Source organism: Aethalodelphis obliquidens, unplaced genomic scaffold (assembly GCF_003676395.1).
Source record: "Aethalodelphis obliquidens isolate GAN/ISIS:26980383/991018 unplaced genomic scaffold, ASM367639v1 scaffold19, whole genome shotgun sequence".
In the NCBI taxonomy this organism is placed as follows: Eukaryota; Metazoa; Chordata; class Mammalia; order Artiodactyla; family Delphinidae; genus Aethalodelphis; species Aethalodelphis obliquidens.
In genome coordinates, this window is record NW_020837963.1 from 12,222,162 (window position 1) to 12,236,938 (window position 14,777).

The window sequence follows — 14,777 nt, forward strand, 5'->3', positions numbered from 1 at the left end:
AATTGCAAAGAACAGTATAATACATGGCATTAATGAACGAAGTGAAACATTGTGGTAAGAGCTCAGATGTTGCAGGTGGATGAAGTTGGCTTCATTCTTGGCTACTGTAGTGTCTAGCTGTGTGACTTTTGGCAGTTTTTAACCATTTGATGCCTAAGTCTTGCCATTTTTCAAATAAGATCAACTACACAAGGTTGTGGTAAGGATTCTATGAAGGAATGTGTATTAAGCAGTTATCACAGTGCTTGTACATGGTAAGGATTTATTTAATGAATGTAATTGTAGCATCTCAGGTAGTAGAAAGAAAAAATTGCTAAAGGGGGAAACAAAAGGAGTGCTGATTGTTGGCTGACTATAGAACTAGTAGCCTCAAAGTTCCAGATTGGAACATTGATGTTAGTGTTTACTCTTAAGAACTGACACATCACATCATTTTATTCTAAACATCACACCTTGCCACTGATAACTGTCACTTTTGAACTGTGGTCTTTGATGATGGATGGTTTTTTGACTATGTTGAACAGATTATCTTTGTACTGATTATGTGTGAGATGTTTATTAGTTAATAACTATGACATAAATTTTTATGGGATATGGTGAGATATAGATAAAAGTATAAATGTAACAGTATGCCATATTTTTATTTTTCCTCCAGTTATATTAATACTTACTGTGTGAAGCCTCCAACTTTGTTCTTTCTCAAAATTGCTTTGGCTATTTGGTGTCTTTTATGGTTCCACACAAATTTTATCATGTTTTTTTCTATTTTTCTATTTCTGAAAAATACCATTGGAATTTTGATAGGATTGCATTCACTCTGTAGATTGCTTTGGGTGTATGGACCTTTTAATAACATTAATTCTTCCAACCCAAGAACGTGGGACATCTTTCCCACGTTATTTATTTCTTCTTCCACTTCTTTCATTAGTGTCTTATAATTTTCAGAATACAGGTGTTTCACCTCCTTGGTTAAATTTATTTCTAAGTAATTTATTCTTTTTGATGCTATTGTAAGTGGGATTGCTTTCTTAATTTCTCTGTCAGATACCTTGTTGTTATAGAAACAACTGATTTTTGTATGTTTATTTTGTATCATGCAACTTTTCTGAATTTGTTCGTTAGTTCTAACAGTCCTTTGGTTGGAGTCTTTAGGATTTTCTACATATAAGATCATGTCACCTACAACAGAGACAATTTTACTTCTTCCTTTTCAATTTGGATGCTTTGTTTGTTTAGTTTTTTGCCCAATTGCTCTGGCTAAGACTTCCAGTATTATGTTGATTAGAAATGTCAAGAGTAGCTATCTTTGTCTTGTTCTTGATCTTAGAGAAAAGGCTGTTAGCTTTTTACTGTTGAATATGATGTTATCTGTGGGCTTGTTGTATATGGCCTTTATTATGTTGGGGTACATTCCTTCTATACCCAATTTGTTGAGAGTTTTTAATCATGAAAAGATACTGAGTTTTGTCAAATGCTTTTATTGCCTCTATGGAGATGATTATGTGATTTTTATACTTCATTCAATTATTTTTGTTCATTTTTCTAGATTTTGGTGGGAGTACAGTCAGTTCTAGTTACTCTATTATGACTGAAAATGGGATTTTCTAGCAAAGCCATGTACGTTGAAAATAAAACTAACAATTGGTAAATTTGATTTTCTTGGGAGAAATTAAAGAATTGACCAAGAGCATTTTTTTTTTTTTTCCAGTGGAGGAACACAGAGTCTCTGTATAGAAATGGGGTTGGATGTATGAGAAAATTTTGGATGTATGAGAAAACATTCTAGGCCTGTTCTAACCATAAACAAGGATTGTATTTTTCTTTTAATTATAATTATGCAAAATAAGGCTAAAGTGATTTTGATTCTTTGCAAAATGGATATCATGAAAGGGGCTTTAAAGGTATTAATCATATTCCGTTTTTTTAAACTGGGTATTGAGTATGTGGTTATGTATTTTTTTTTATGTCTTGTACATGTGTTACAAATATTATTTGTATGTATTAAATGTTTAAGAAAGATATCCTGAAATTACTTAAGGCCTTGAAGTAACCTGAAATGATAGCATGCAGTTTGGTACAGAGTAGATGAATTTGGGGGCTGATTGCTAGACTATTTTAGAATAGTGGGTATTAAGCCGTCCTTTCATAAGGCACTATGGCACTAAATCATTAGTCTGTGAAGGTCAGTCTGGTTCCTGATAGTCAACATTGATATCAGCTTTTGGTAGGGTACCTATTCTCTATTTTTTGTGTTTGGGGATGTCAGTCTAGAGACTCTAAATGTACTTTCAAATCATGCAAAGTATTATTTTAAAAATAGGTGAGGTTAAATTATTTTATATACTAATACACATTCTTAACCTGATTTCGCAGTGTATTGGAGCTTAGTGCTAAACGCTGCCCTGCTTTAAATCCTGGTTCCATCATTCTCTGCGTGATATTGGGCAAGTAATATCACCTCTTGGTTTTCCACTTTTGACTTTAGAACTGCGTGGTGGGATGATTGTGCGTATTAAATTGGTGGGCGTCGGTGTTTTGCAGCTCTTAGTTTTTGATGTTCTGAGCAGTTCTTCTCAAATCTGTATCTGTATATTGTACTGAATATTTAACAGGATTCCTAAAAATGATTACTTAAAAAATTTGGTACTAATATCAACATATTTGTGTATTTCTAGGTTAATCCTCGAGCACTGTTGTTTGGTCACACAGCTTCAATCACCTGTTTATCTAAAGCTTGTGCTTCTAGTGACAAACAGTATATTGTGAGCGCATCCGAGAGTGGGTAAGTATTTTCCTATTCACTTTTCTCCTCATAAGTCTGTACTGCAAATAGTACCACTGTACTAGTAAGTAGGAATTTTTGTTTTTCTTTTGGGGTGTCTTTTAAATAAATGCCTCAGTTGTTTCAACATAAAGATATTTGAAATATGGTTTTCAAAATGAATTTTATCTTTATTAATGATTTTTATAATACTTTGTATTTTATTGTAATTTATGATTATGTTTTTGCCTTGCTTTTGAGAAACTCAGAATACCATAAAATTTAAAGAATGATCATTAATCCCCAAGGCATTTTTGCTGAATTGGCCGACAACTCTGAGAGTTTTAAAAAACCTCAGTGATGCTAGGCTAGCATAAATTTGGAAGACGAAGCCACGCAAAAGTTTAAACAGTTATATTGATGTACGTTAATGCACTAATATGGCTACATGTATTCCTAAGACTCAGAATAGAGCTTGCTTTTAGAGACGTAAGTCATTGAACAGTATTTGTAGGGTCCAGAGTGTGGGGAATTAAAAGAAAAAACTTTTAGAGTGTTTAGAAAATTGTATATTTACACAATATGTTATTGAAGGGAGTTGGGGAACTGGAAGAGAATTATTTAAGAACTTGTCCCTTCTACTCCTCATAATTTATGAATTTAAAAAGAACCTTGTATAACTGAAAGGCAGCAGCAGGTGAAAATATAGTACCTTTTGGCCGATTAAAGGATAATTCATATTAGAGTGAATATTCTAAATGGGTGAATTTCCTTTGAAAAATTTATACCATATGAGATATAGGAAAAGACATCTTAAAGAGTACCCTAATATCAGGATCATTACATTTTATTAATGTTGTCTTCTGTTAAATAAATCTTAAATTTATTTCTTTAAAATACAAGGCATATTGACATTTCTAATTTCAAATGTTGTATCTTTAGTGTGAGATAAAGCTTTTTTCTTTTGGTATGCATGCAATAAAACTTCTGCAATAAATATGAAATTAAAACTGGAATATTATATTTAATTTGCAAAGATTTGGAATTCAGTTGACCTTAAGTTTTGCTTTTTGCAGTGCTAAGTTTTCTAGTAGGTTGATAACCGATGGAAAATTGCTGTGGTTTAAACTAAAAGTTTATTTCTAGTTTTTGCCACTTGCCCTTCATATATCACTTAGGGCTGTGCTCTGCTTCATAATTCTCCTTACTTTGAGGCTGAGGGTGAAGGAGCCGCCGCTATCTGGTATAGAGGCAGAGGAGGAGAGTTCTGGAGGGTCTCATATCAGTTCTGGTCAGAACTACTCAGAAGACTCCACCAACTAAAAGGGAGCCAGGAGGTGCAGTCCTCCCAGGTGCCCAGAAAGAATGTGGATCAAGGTGGGGGTGGTTAAGTTGGAGGGGAGTTTAGGACGGTGGGTGGGAGGACCAGAATTTTTGATGAACAGCAATAATGACTATATACTATCAATACTTTTTCAGAAATATGTCAGTTTTAATGGAAGATTAATTTTAAACCACTGTGACAAAGTTGAACAGTGCTTCCAAAACTCAGATTTAAAGTCAGCTGTTATCTTATTTTATAGAGAGATGTGCCTCTGGGACGTGAATGACGGCAGATGTATTGAATTTACAAAATTAGCTTGCACACACACTGGCATACAGGTTAGTATCAACTTCTGTAACTGGCCAAGTCAGCACAATTTATTATAGGCGTACAATTGAAAAAATGGTTTTTAAACATTGAGTCTGTATTTTTATATGAGAAGTGGGTGGGGATGGGTAATAGGACAGGAAGACTAGAATTAGAGTAGTAAAAGTATTTTTCATAAGACAGTGTAGTGGGGGAGGAAAACAAAGATGAGGAGACGAATGTTGAAAGATGTAAGGTAAGCCATTGTCACTGCTACTTCTGCTCTCTCTATCCTGGTTACCCAGGTGAGAGACCTTTTACTGGTTGGGTAAGTGTTCTAGATCCTAAATAATGGAATTCTCTCTTGCTAAAGCCTTGGTGATTCCACTCATGATTGACACAGTCCATTTTGGGGATGATACCCTTTTCCTTGCTTGTGCAGTTGGTTCTTGAGTTCGTGTTTTGACTTCACAACTCTGTAAAAGAAAGGACCATTTCATATGCCTGGCTGACACAGGAATTTGCACAGGAATTTATAGCTTCTCACTTACATTCCTGGTATTCTTCCTTATTCTTTCATAACTGTCAAATTCTTTGTGCTTCAAATTACTCATCATTTACAGTGTTGAGTGTTGGGAAATTACAATGTATATAGAAAAATGTGATTTATGTTCTCAATGGGGAAGAAGAGGGAAGAGAAGAGAACTCACATTTATAGCAAATATCATATAGGTGTTTCTTGTATGCTTTCTCATTTAGGCCTCCCCACATCCTTACAAATTAGGTAGGAGTATATCCTTTTATGTATAAGGAAGCTGATAGCCGGAGTGATTAAATGACTTGCCCCAGTCTCACAGTGAGTCATTCCTGGCACTAGGATCCCAAATCAGCTTTATCTGACTCTAGGGACTGTGTTCTTTCTGTTATATCATACTGCCTCCCTTAAAACAAGTAAAATCATTTGTTGAGAAAGAAAACCTTCTGTGCTAACACAAGTTAGACAAGCAAAGGAAAATTTTCACAGATGGTTAGTGTGATATAAATCTTTAGTGACTACTTATTACCCTGGCAAAGTCCTTTTAAAAATTGCTTCTTCAATGCTGTTACAGCATATACTTTTTATTTAAAGGGCCTGTAGTATTTATTTTTTATCATATGAAGAATCATCAAGATTTATAAAGAGAAAAGGGATAATAAAATCATTTAGATTCATTGACTTTATAAATAATTTAATTGGAAAATTATAAGTATCAAACTCATTGGATATAAGTATTTTAACTGTTGTATAATTTTATGATTTAAACACTTCTGGTTTATATTTTAGGAAAAATTATCTTTATTCAATATATTTTCAGTGCCTGCTGTTTATCGGATCCTGTATTAGGCCTTCTGTATTTAGATGGGCAGCCATCTCTAAGTAGAAGATGCTTTCTGGCATTTACTAATGTGTGTGACAGGTGTTTCCTGGGTGATCCTCACCCTCTCAGGTTCAGAAGCAGGTTTTTTTAAAAAAAAATTTGTTTATTTATTTATTTCTTTTTGGCTGCGTTGGGTCTTCATTGCTGCGCGCGGGTTTTCTCTAGTTGCGGCGAGCGGGGGCTACTCTTCGTTCCAGTGCGCGGGCTTCTCATGGCAGTGGCTTCTCTTGTTGCAGAGCACAGGCTCTAGGCGCGTGGGCTCAGTAGCTGTGGCTCGTGGGCTCTAGAGCGCAGGCTCAGTAGTTGTGGCGCACTGGCTTAGCTGCTCCGTGGCATGTGGGATGTTCCTGGACCAGGACTTGAACCTGTGTCCCCTGCATTGGCAGGCAGATTCTTAACCACTGTGCCACCAGGGAAGTCCCCAGGTTGTTCTTATATATGTAGAAATGATGAACCTTGATGGCATTGGCACTTACTGAAATCATAAGGAAGTGCTAGCTTATTAAATTATCACGTGGGGGCGTCCCTTTTTAATATTTGGAAAACCTGTTTCTCCATTAGGGGCACCTTTCTTGCCCGTATCAAAGTGTCTTGGAAGCTAAATCAGCGTCTGGAAGATGGTTTGAGAATATAACTTTCAAGCAAAAGTGAGAGGCATTTAGTCAGGCATATCTAATAAAATATCCCTGCCCTCAGGACAGAGCTCTTCTCTAGTGACTGCAGTGCACGTGGCTTTCCTGGCTGGTGCTGAGTGAGCGCTGACAAAGTTTGCTTACGTGCACCCGTCCCTTTCTCCTTCACACATCCGCCCCTCCTGTGGGTCAAGGCTACCTATGGTCGCATTATTATATGCATGCGAGAGCCTGGCAATTCCTGGGAGCCCAGATCGTGTGTTATGGATCAACCTGAGATCTAGAGGTTCCCCCCCCCATGATAGTCTACATTTTATTAGACCCCTCTCTGGGGTTTAGTGGTGCTACCTTGCACTTAGTTAATGTGCTCCGTGCTCAGTGCTCATGTTTAAGAAGTTGTGCTCCTTGTGCAGGGGACTTCATAGTTAAGAAAAGATTGTCTTCCTTCACATGCAACGTTGAGCTCTGAGCAGTGGGTGGATGAGTGTGGGAGCAGACTGGACCTGGGTTTCTTACTTATCTCCCCAGTTGTGGAGTGGTTACAGCATTGCCCCTTGTGCGGTGTTTAGCTTGCCCTCATGTGATTTATATAAGGTCCAATCCCTTGGAAAGTAGTAGTCTGCTTTCTAAAAATCCTCTAGGAGAATCATTCCAGTAAGAGAGTCACGTTTTGTTTTTTTTTTTTTTTTTGAGGCTAAGGGAATTCAGAACCTTTGATAAGTTGTTGGTCTTAGAGTCATTCTTTCTCTGCTCTTTGCTTGATGGAAGCTCATCTTATCCTTTTATTCTTGGCATGAGTAACACCATTGTACTGGTTCTTCCTCTATATTTCTTCCACAAAGTATAAATGTGCACTATGAGAATGGTTTATAATGGTTGTTTCACACTCTAATCTAAAATAACACACTTAGATTACTCAGAATTTACTTCTGAGAATATTTGAACAGAATCATCCTTGCTTCTAAATTTTATTTGGTTATAACTAGTAATTATAAACCTATACTCACTGATTCTCATTCATCTCGAACTCATATTATTTTTGTGACCCACGTGGGCTACACTTTTGCTTTGATTTGTGAAGCTGATTTTATTCAGGTGTTTTATTAATTCATTCAACAACTCTGTTTTAGATGCTGCAGGAGGACAAAAAAGAATTATCATGAATTCTGCTCCAAAATAGTTCAAAAAGGAAGATAAGATATTAGGAAGAAAATAATTTTGTTAGATATTTTGAAATATTAATGTAATTTGATGTCTGCACATGTGTAGACATGTGTATATGTAGATGCATGTAATATATACCATATAGTACATGTCTGGAAATATTACTGGAGAAATTGAGCATCATAATAAGCTTGGTGAATCCATGTGAATCAAGTATCTCAAGTAAAGAACATTTAAAAATCTTCTTCCTTTTAGTTCTACCAGTTCTCTGTTGGAAATCAGAGAGAAGGAAGGCTTCTGTGCCATGGCCATTATCCTGAAATCCTCGTGGTGGATGCCACCAGCCTTGAGGTGTTGTACTCCTTAGTATCAAAGATCTCTCCAGATTGGATTAGCTCCATGAGTATTATTCGATCCCATCGAACACAAGGTCAGTGTGCCCTTTAGGAGTTTCTACACTATGACTGAATGGTTAGTTTACTGTAGAGTTGTATGATGTGTCACATGTTAATATACTTTGTTATATTATATTCTTAGGTTTAAGAAATGACTTCTCTCATGATTTATGGTCTGTCTCTACTTTCATAAAGGAGTCTTTGATTGAATTAAGATTTAAAGTGTTACATTATCTCCATTCCATGGAATAGATCACTAGTTTATGGCTGTCTTAGAGTGTGTCAGTGATTTTCTGAAGTGGAAGAAGAATGTCTTAACCCCTTGGAGGTATGGTGGGAGGAACTGTAGTTTATCTGTGTATTTCTTGGGCCCGGTTTTGTCACTTGCTGAAGAGGCATAGGAAGTGTTTCCATTTTTTGTGGAGATGATGAAAATGGAAGGGATTACACACAATTAAATTTAATAAAAGGTCCTGGTAAGTGCTTGGTGTGTAGTTGATGCTCAAACAAATACAAGTATGTTTTCTTCATTTCCGTTGAAACCTTTCAGTAACAATTGTGAGAACGAAAGTAAAATTGTTCAGGACAAGAACAGTAATTAATACTGAACATGTATATTCCTATATGTCTCTTTTGGAGCATTTTTTTCCCTCCCAAATGCCTCATAGTTGTGTGCTGACCTGTAATTAGCACCACTGCCACCGCCGTGAGACTTCATTTACTGAGTGCTCACAGTATCGGGCGCATGCTGAGCGTTTACATGTGGTAACAGTTCTCACAGCACCCAGTGGGATAGGTACAGTTGTCTTAGGATGTGTGGATGCGGAGATGGGTGAAGTGTAGCATGCTGGAGTCTTTACTTAAGATCACAGAGCAAGTCTGTGGCTTACTGGTGCCCAGATGGACCCCAGAGCAGTTACTTTCCCACTGTGTTACACCACCTCCATTGGTGAACTGCCTTCAGTTTCATGGGAGATTTCCTTTATTATCTCTTATGGTTGGAAATCAGCACATAGCTTTTTATTCAACAGCCATTCAGCAGATATTTATTGAGTGCCTACTGTCTTCTAGGCACGAAGGACTGAACTACTGAAGGGACTCAAATTCTAGTAAGGGAGGATGATATATAAACAAGTGGCAGTTCAGGGTGTGAAATGTGATGAGATAGAGAAATAGCACAGAGGCTAGAATTAGTGAAGGCAGTGAAGGGGCTTTGAGGGCAAGTAGGAAGGCTGCCCAGATTAGATGAAGTCTCTAAAAATAGTTTGTACATAGGTACAAAAAGCATTACCTAGGTGTGTGTGGGAAATATCCACATGTGAAATATACATGTACACACTGGTCTGAATAGGATAGAATGTAACTTTAATGGAAAATTTTGTGCTGTGCATGCATTTCTAAGTGTTATCAGTTTATAATGTTGCTAACATACACAATTTTTAATCTGCTTTACCCTATTCTAGTGTGTAGATATTTGAGAATTTTAGATATATTGGTATGTTGCACTTTTACAGTAATTGACAGACTTGTGAGTAGTTGTTCTAGCTTCTTTGTGCAGAGATTGTGGAATTGTAATCAGTGCATTTCAGTGCTTTACCTTGCCTATGGAGCCAGGCAGTACAAATAAAGTTTATACTGAAATGTAGCAAACACTTTTTTAAATAACAGTAATAACTTATTTTTATTGATGTGTTGAGGGCTGTACCTGTGGTGTGTCTTAATTCTCATAACAGACCATTAACGTAGGTACTGTCATTACTTTATTCATTTACATTTGCTTACAGATAAGCAAATTCAATTTAGGATAGGTTAGTTAAGTTATGCACAGTTTGTTGGTTAATTAGTGAAGAAAATGTGATTTTAACGCATACTCCCTCACTCTGGAGCCTGCATTAGACTGCTATCTAATGCCCCTCCTCTCGGAGTTCACGAATATTACTGTCGTGCTGTGACTGCTCCCTCACCCGAAGCTGATGAATTTGGGTTTTGTGTCATGTCTTTATCTTGATCATGGCCTATGGAGGGTGTGGTGTGCAATAAAATGGCAGGTAAGGGAGGTGGGGAAAGGGGAAATGTGTGCCCTGAAGAAAGAAAGTGACTGTGCTCCCCCATGACGAATAAATAAAAGTGAACTTTGAAGAATGAAAGTTGTGTGTTTGATTTTTAGTTTTTTAAATTCTTAAATTTTTTTTAAAAGTAATTTTTTAGCATAGTAATCAAGAACACTTGAAATTATTAAAACTTGTAAGTTAGAAATAAATGAAGCAGCTAAAAAAAACTTTTCCTTGAACTCCAAATTTTTGATCATCTTCATTAACCTGTTTTGAAATCAGTTCTCCATTATTTCATAAAATATAGAATTAGGTTTTCATGCTAATTGTAAAACATGCTATTATTTAATTTCATTAAAGCAAACCACACAAGGGAATCCCCATAAGGTTAACAGCTGATCTTTCAGCAGAAACTCTGCAAGCCAGAAGGGAGTGGCAGGACATATTTAAAGTGTTGAAGGAGAAGAAACTACAACCAGGATTACTCTACCCAGCAAGGATCTCATTCAGATTTGACAGAGAAATTAAAACCTTTACAGACAAGCAAAAGCTAAGAGAATTCAGCCCCACCAAACCAGCTTTACAACAAATGCTAAAGGAACTTCTCTAGGCAGGAAACACAAGAGAAGGAAAAGACCTACAATAATAAACCCAAAACAATTAAGAAAATGGTAATAGGAGCATACATATTGATAATTACCTTAAATGTAAATGGATTAAATGCTCCCACCAAAAGACATAGATTGGCTGAATGGATACAAAAACAAGACCCGTATATATGCTGTCTACAAGAGATCCACTTCAAACCTAGGGACACATACAGACTGAAAGTGAGGGGATGGAAAAAGATACTCCATGCAAATGGAAATCAAAAGAAACCTGGAGTAGCAATTCCTGTATCAAACAAAATAGACTTTAAAACAAAGACTATTACAAGAGACAAAGAAGGACACTACATAATGATCAAGGGATCCATCCAAGAAGCAGATGTAGCAATTGTAAATATTTATGCACCCACCGTAGGAGCACCTCAATACATAAGGCAAATGCTAACAGCCATAAAAGGGGAAATCGACAGTAACGCAATCATAGTAGGGGACTTTAACACCCCAGTTTCACCAATGGACAGATCATTCAAAATGAAAATAAATAAGGAACCACAAGCTTTAAATGATACATTAAACAAGATGGACTTAATTAATATTTATAGGACATTCCATCCAAAAACAACAAAATACACATTCTTCTCAAGTGCTCGTGGAACATTCTCCAGGATAGATTATATCTTGGGTCACAGATCAAGCCTTGGTAAATTTAAGAAAATTGAAATCGTATCAAGTATCTTTCCTGACCACAATGCTATGAGACTAGATATCAATTACAGGAAAAACTCTGTAAGAAATACAAACACATGGAGGCTAAACAACACACTACTTAATGAGCAAGAGATCACTGAAGAAATCAAAGAGGAAATCAAAAAAACCTAGAAACAAATGACAGTGAAAGCACAACAACCTATGGGATGCAGCAAAAGCAGTTCTAAGAGGGAACTTTATAGCAATACAATCCAACCTTAAGAAACAAGAAACATCTCAAATAAACAACCTAACCTTACACCTAAAGCAATTAGAGAAAGAAGAAAAAAAAAAACCCAAAGTTAGCAGAAGGAAAGAAATCATAAAGATGAGATCAGAGATAAATGAAAAAGAAATGAAGGAAATGATAGCAAAGATCAATAAAACTAAAAGCTGGTTCTTTGAGAAGATAAACAAAATTGGTAAACCATTAACCAGACTTATCAAGAAAAAAATGGAGAAGACTCAAATCAATAGAATTAGAAATGAAAAAGGAGAAGTAACAACTGACACTGCAGAAATACAAAATATCATGAGAGATCACTATAAGCACTATAGAGATCACTATAAGCACTATAAGCAACTATATGCCAATAAAATGGACAACTTGGAACAAATGGACAAATTCTTAGAAATGCAAAACCTTCCGAGACTGAACCAGGAAGAAATAGAAAATATGAATAGACCAATCACAAGCACTGAAATTGAACGTGTGATTAATAATCTTCCAACAAACAAAAGCCCAGGACCAGATGGCTTCACAGGCGAATTCTATCAAACATTTAGAGAAGAGCTAACACTTATCCTTCTCAAACTCTTCCAAAATATAGCAGGGGGAGGAACACTCCCAAACTCATTCTACGAGGCCACCATCACTCTGATACCAAAACCAGAAAAAGATGTCACAAAGAAAGAAAACTACTGGCCAATATCACTGCTGAACATAGATGCAAAAATCCTCAACAAAGTACTAGCAAACAGAATCCAAGAGCACATTAAGAGAATCATACACTATGATTAAGTGGGGTTTATCTCAGGAATGCAAGGCTTCTTCAATATATGCAAATCAGTCAACGTGATACACCATTTTAACAAATTAAAGGAGAAAAACCATATGATCATCTCAATACATGCAGAGACAACTTTCGACAAAATTCAACACCCATTTATGATAAAAACCCTGCAGAAAGTAGGCATAGAGGGAACTTTCCTAAACACGATAAAGGCCATATATGACAAACCCACAGCCAACATCGTCCTCAATGGTGAAAAACTGAAAGCATTTCCACTAAGATCAGGAACAAGACAAGGTTGCCCACTCTCACCACTATTATTAAACATAGTTTTGGAAGTTTCAGCCACAGCACTCAGAGAAGAAAAAGAAATAAAAGGAATCCAAATTGGAAAAGAAGAAGTAAAGCTTTCACTGTTTGCACATGACGTGATACTCTACATAGAGAATCCTAAAGATGCTACCAGAAAACTACTAGAGCTAATCAATGAATTTGGTAAAGTAGCAGGATACAAAATTAATGCACAGAATTCTCTGGCATACCTATACACTAATGAAAAATCTGAAAGTGAAATTAAGGAAACACTCCCATTTACCATTGCAACGAAAAGAATAAAATATCTAGGAATAAACCTACCTAAGGAGACAAAAGACCTGTATGCAGAAAATTATAAGACACTGATGCAAGAAATTAAAGATGATACAAATAGATGGAGAGATATACCATGTTCTTGGATTGGAGAAATCAACATTGTGAAAATGACTCTACTACCCAAAGCAATCTACAAATTCAATGCAATTCCTATCAAACTACCGCTGGCATTTTTCACAGAACTACAAGAAAAATTTTCTCAATTTGTATGGAAACACAAAAGACCTCGAATAGCCAAAGCTATCTTGAGAGAGAAAAACAGAGCTGGAGGAATCAGGCTCCCTGATTTTAGACTATACTACAAAGATACAGTAATCAAGACAGTATGGTACTGGCACAGAAATAGATGTATAGATCAATGGAACAGGATAGAAAGCCCAGAGATAAACCCATGCACACATGGTCACCTTACCTTTGATTAAGGAGGCAAGAATATACAGTGGAGAAAAGACAGCCTCTTCAATAAGTGGTTCTGGGAAAACTCGAAAGCTGCATGTAAAAGCATGAAATTAGAACACTGCCTAATGCCATACACAAAAATAAACTCCAAATGGATTAAAGACCTAAATGTAAGGCCAGACACCATCAAACTCTTAGAGGAAAACATAGGCAGAACACTCTATGACATAAATCACAGCAAGATCCTTTTTGATCCACCTCCTAGAGAAATGGAACTAAAAACAAAAATAAACAAATGGGACCTAATGAAACTTAAAAGCTTTTGCACAGCAAAGGAAACCATAAAGAAGACGAAAAGACAACCCTCAGAATGGGAGAAAATATTTGCAAATGAAGCAACGGACAAAGGATTAATCTCCGAAACATACAAGCAATTCATGCAGCTCAATATCAGAAAAACAAACAACCCAATCCAAAAATGGGCAGAAGACCTAAATAGGCATTTCTCCAAAGAAGATACACAGATTGCTAACAAACACATGAAAGAATGCTCAACATCACTAATCATTAGAGAAATGCAAATCAAAACTACAATGAGTTATCATCTCACACTGCTCAGAATGGCCATCTTCAAAAAATCTGCAAACAATAAATGCTGGAGAGGATGGAGAAAAGGGAACCCTCTTGTACTGTTGGTGGGAATGTAAATTGATAATAGCCACTGTGGAGAACAGTATGGAGGCTCCTTAAAAAACTAAAAATAGAACTACCATATGACCCAGCAATCCCACTGCTGGGCATATACCCTGAGAAAACTAGGGGGAAGCAGCTGCATAGCACAGGGAGATCAGCTCGGTGCTTTGTGACCACCTAGAGGGGTGGAGTGGGATAGGGAGGGTGATGGAAGAAAACAAAACAACAAAAAAAGCAAACCATGGTCCATGTCACTGGTGTAACCATATTATTGTTTAAAAAGAAAACATGTTGTGCTTGTAACTGGCTGTTTCTTCCTTCTTGGTGTAGAGGACACTGTGGTGGCGCTCTCAGTGACGGGCATCTTGAAGGTGTGGATTGTTACCTCGGAAATTAGTGGCCTGCAGGTGAGACGAATGAGGCTGGAAGTCAGTTCTCTGCTTCTGTTCTTATGGAGTCTTACATTTTAGGCCCCTTCTCTTTTTTACTTAAAGAGGAAGGAAAAAGCTATTCTTTTCAATAGTCTTATTGACATAGTATAGAAGAGTCCCCTAGTATGCTCTCTCTGTACATGAATTTTTTTTTTCCCTTTTGAGGGTAGATATCTGCCTTATC

General features: G+C 36.6%; 1 protein-coding gene across 6 annotated transcripts in view; it reads left to right on the forward strand.

Annotated features, from left to right (window-relative positions):
* Nucleotides 1-14,777, forward strand: part of WDR7 (WD repeat domain 7) — a 391,118-nt gene that overhangs the window by 23,469 nt on the left and 352,872 nt on the right. For all 6 annotated transcript variants that reach the window (XM_027118597.1, XM_027118595.1, XM_027118593.1 and 3 more), the window contains 4 exons: nt 2,676-2,782; nt 4,345-4,423; nt 7,861-8,035; nt 14,493-14,569. In XM_027118597.1, coding sequence (XP_026974398.1) covers nt 2,676-2,782; nt 4,345-4,423; nt 7,861-8,035; nt 14,493-14,569 — 438 coding nt within the window. The remainder of the gene's footprint in view (nt 1-2,675; nt 2,783-4,344; nt 4,424-7,860; nt 8,036-14,492; nt 14,570-14,777) is intronic.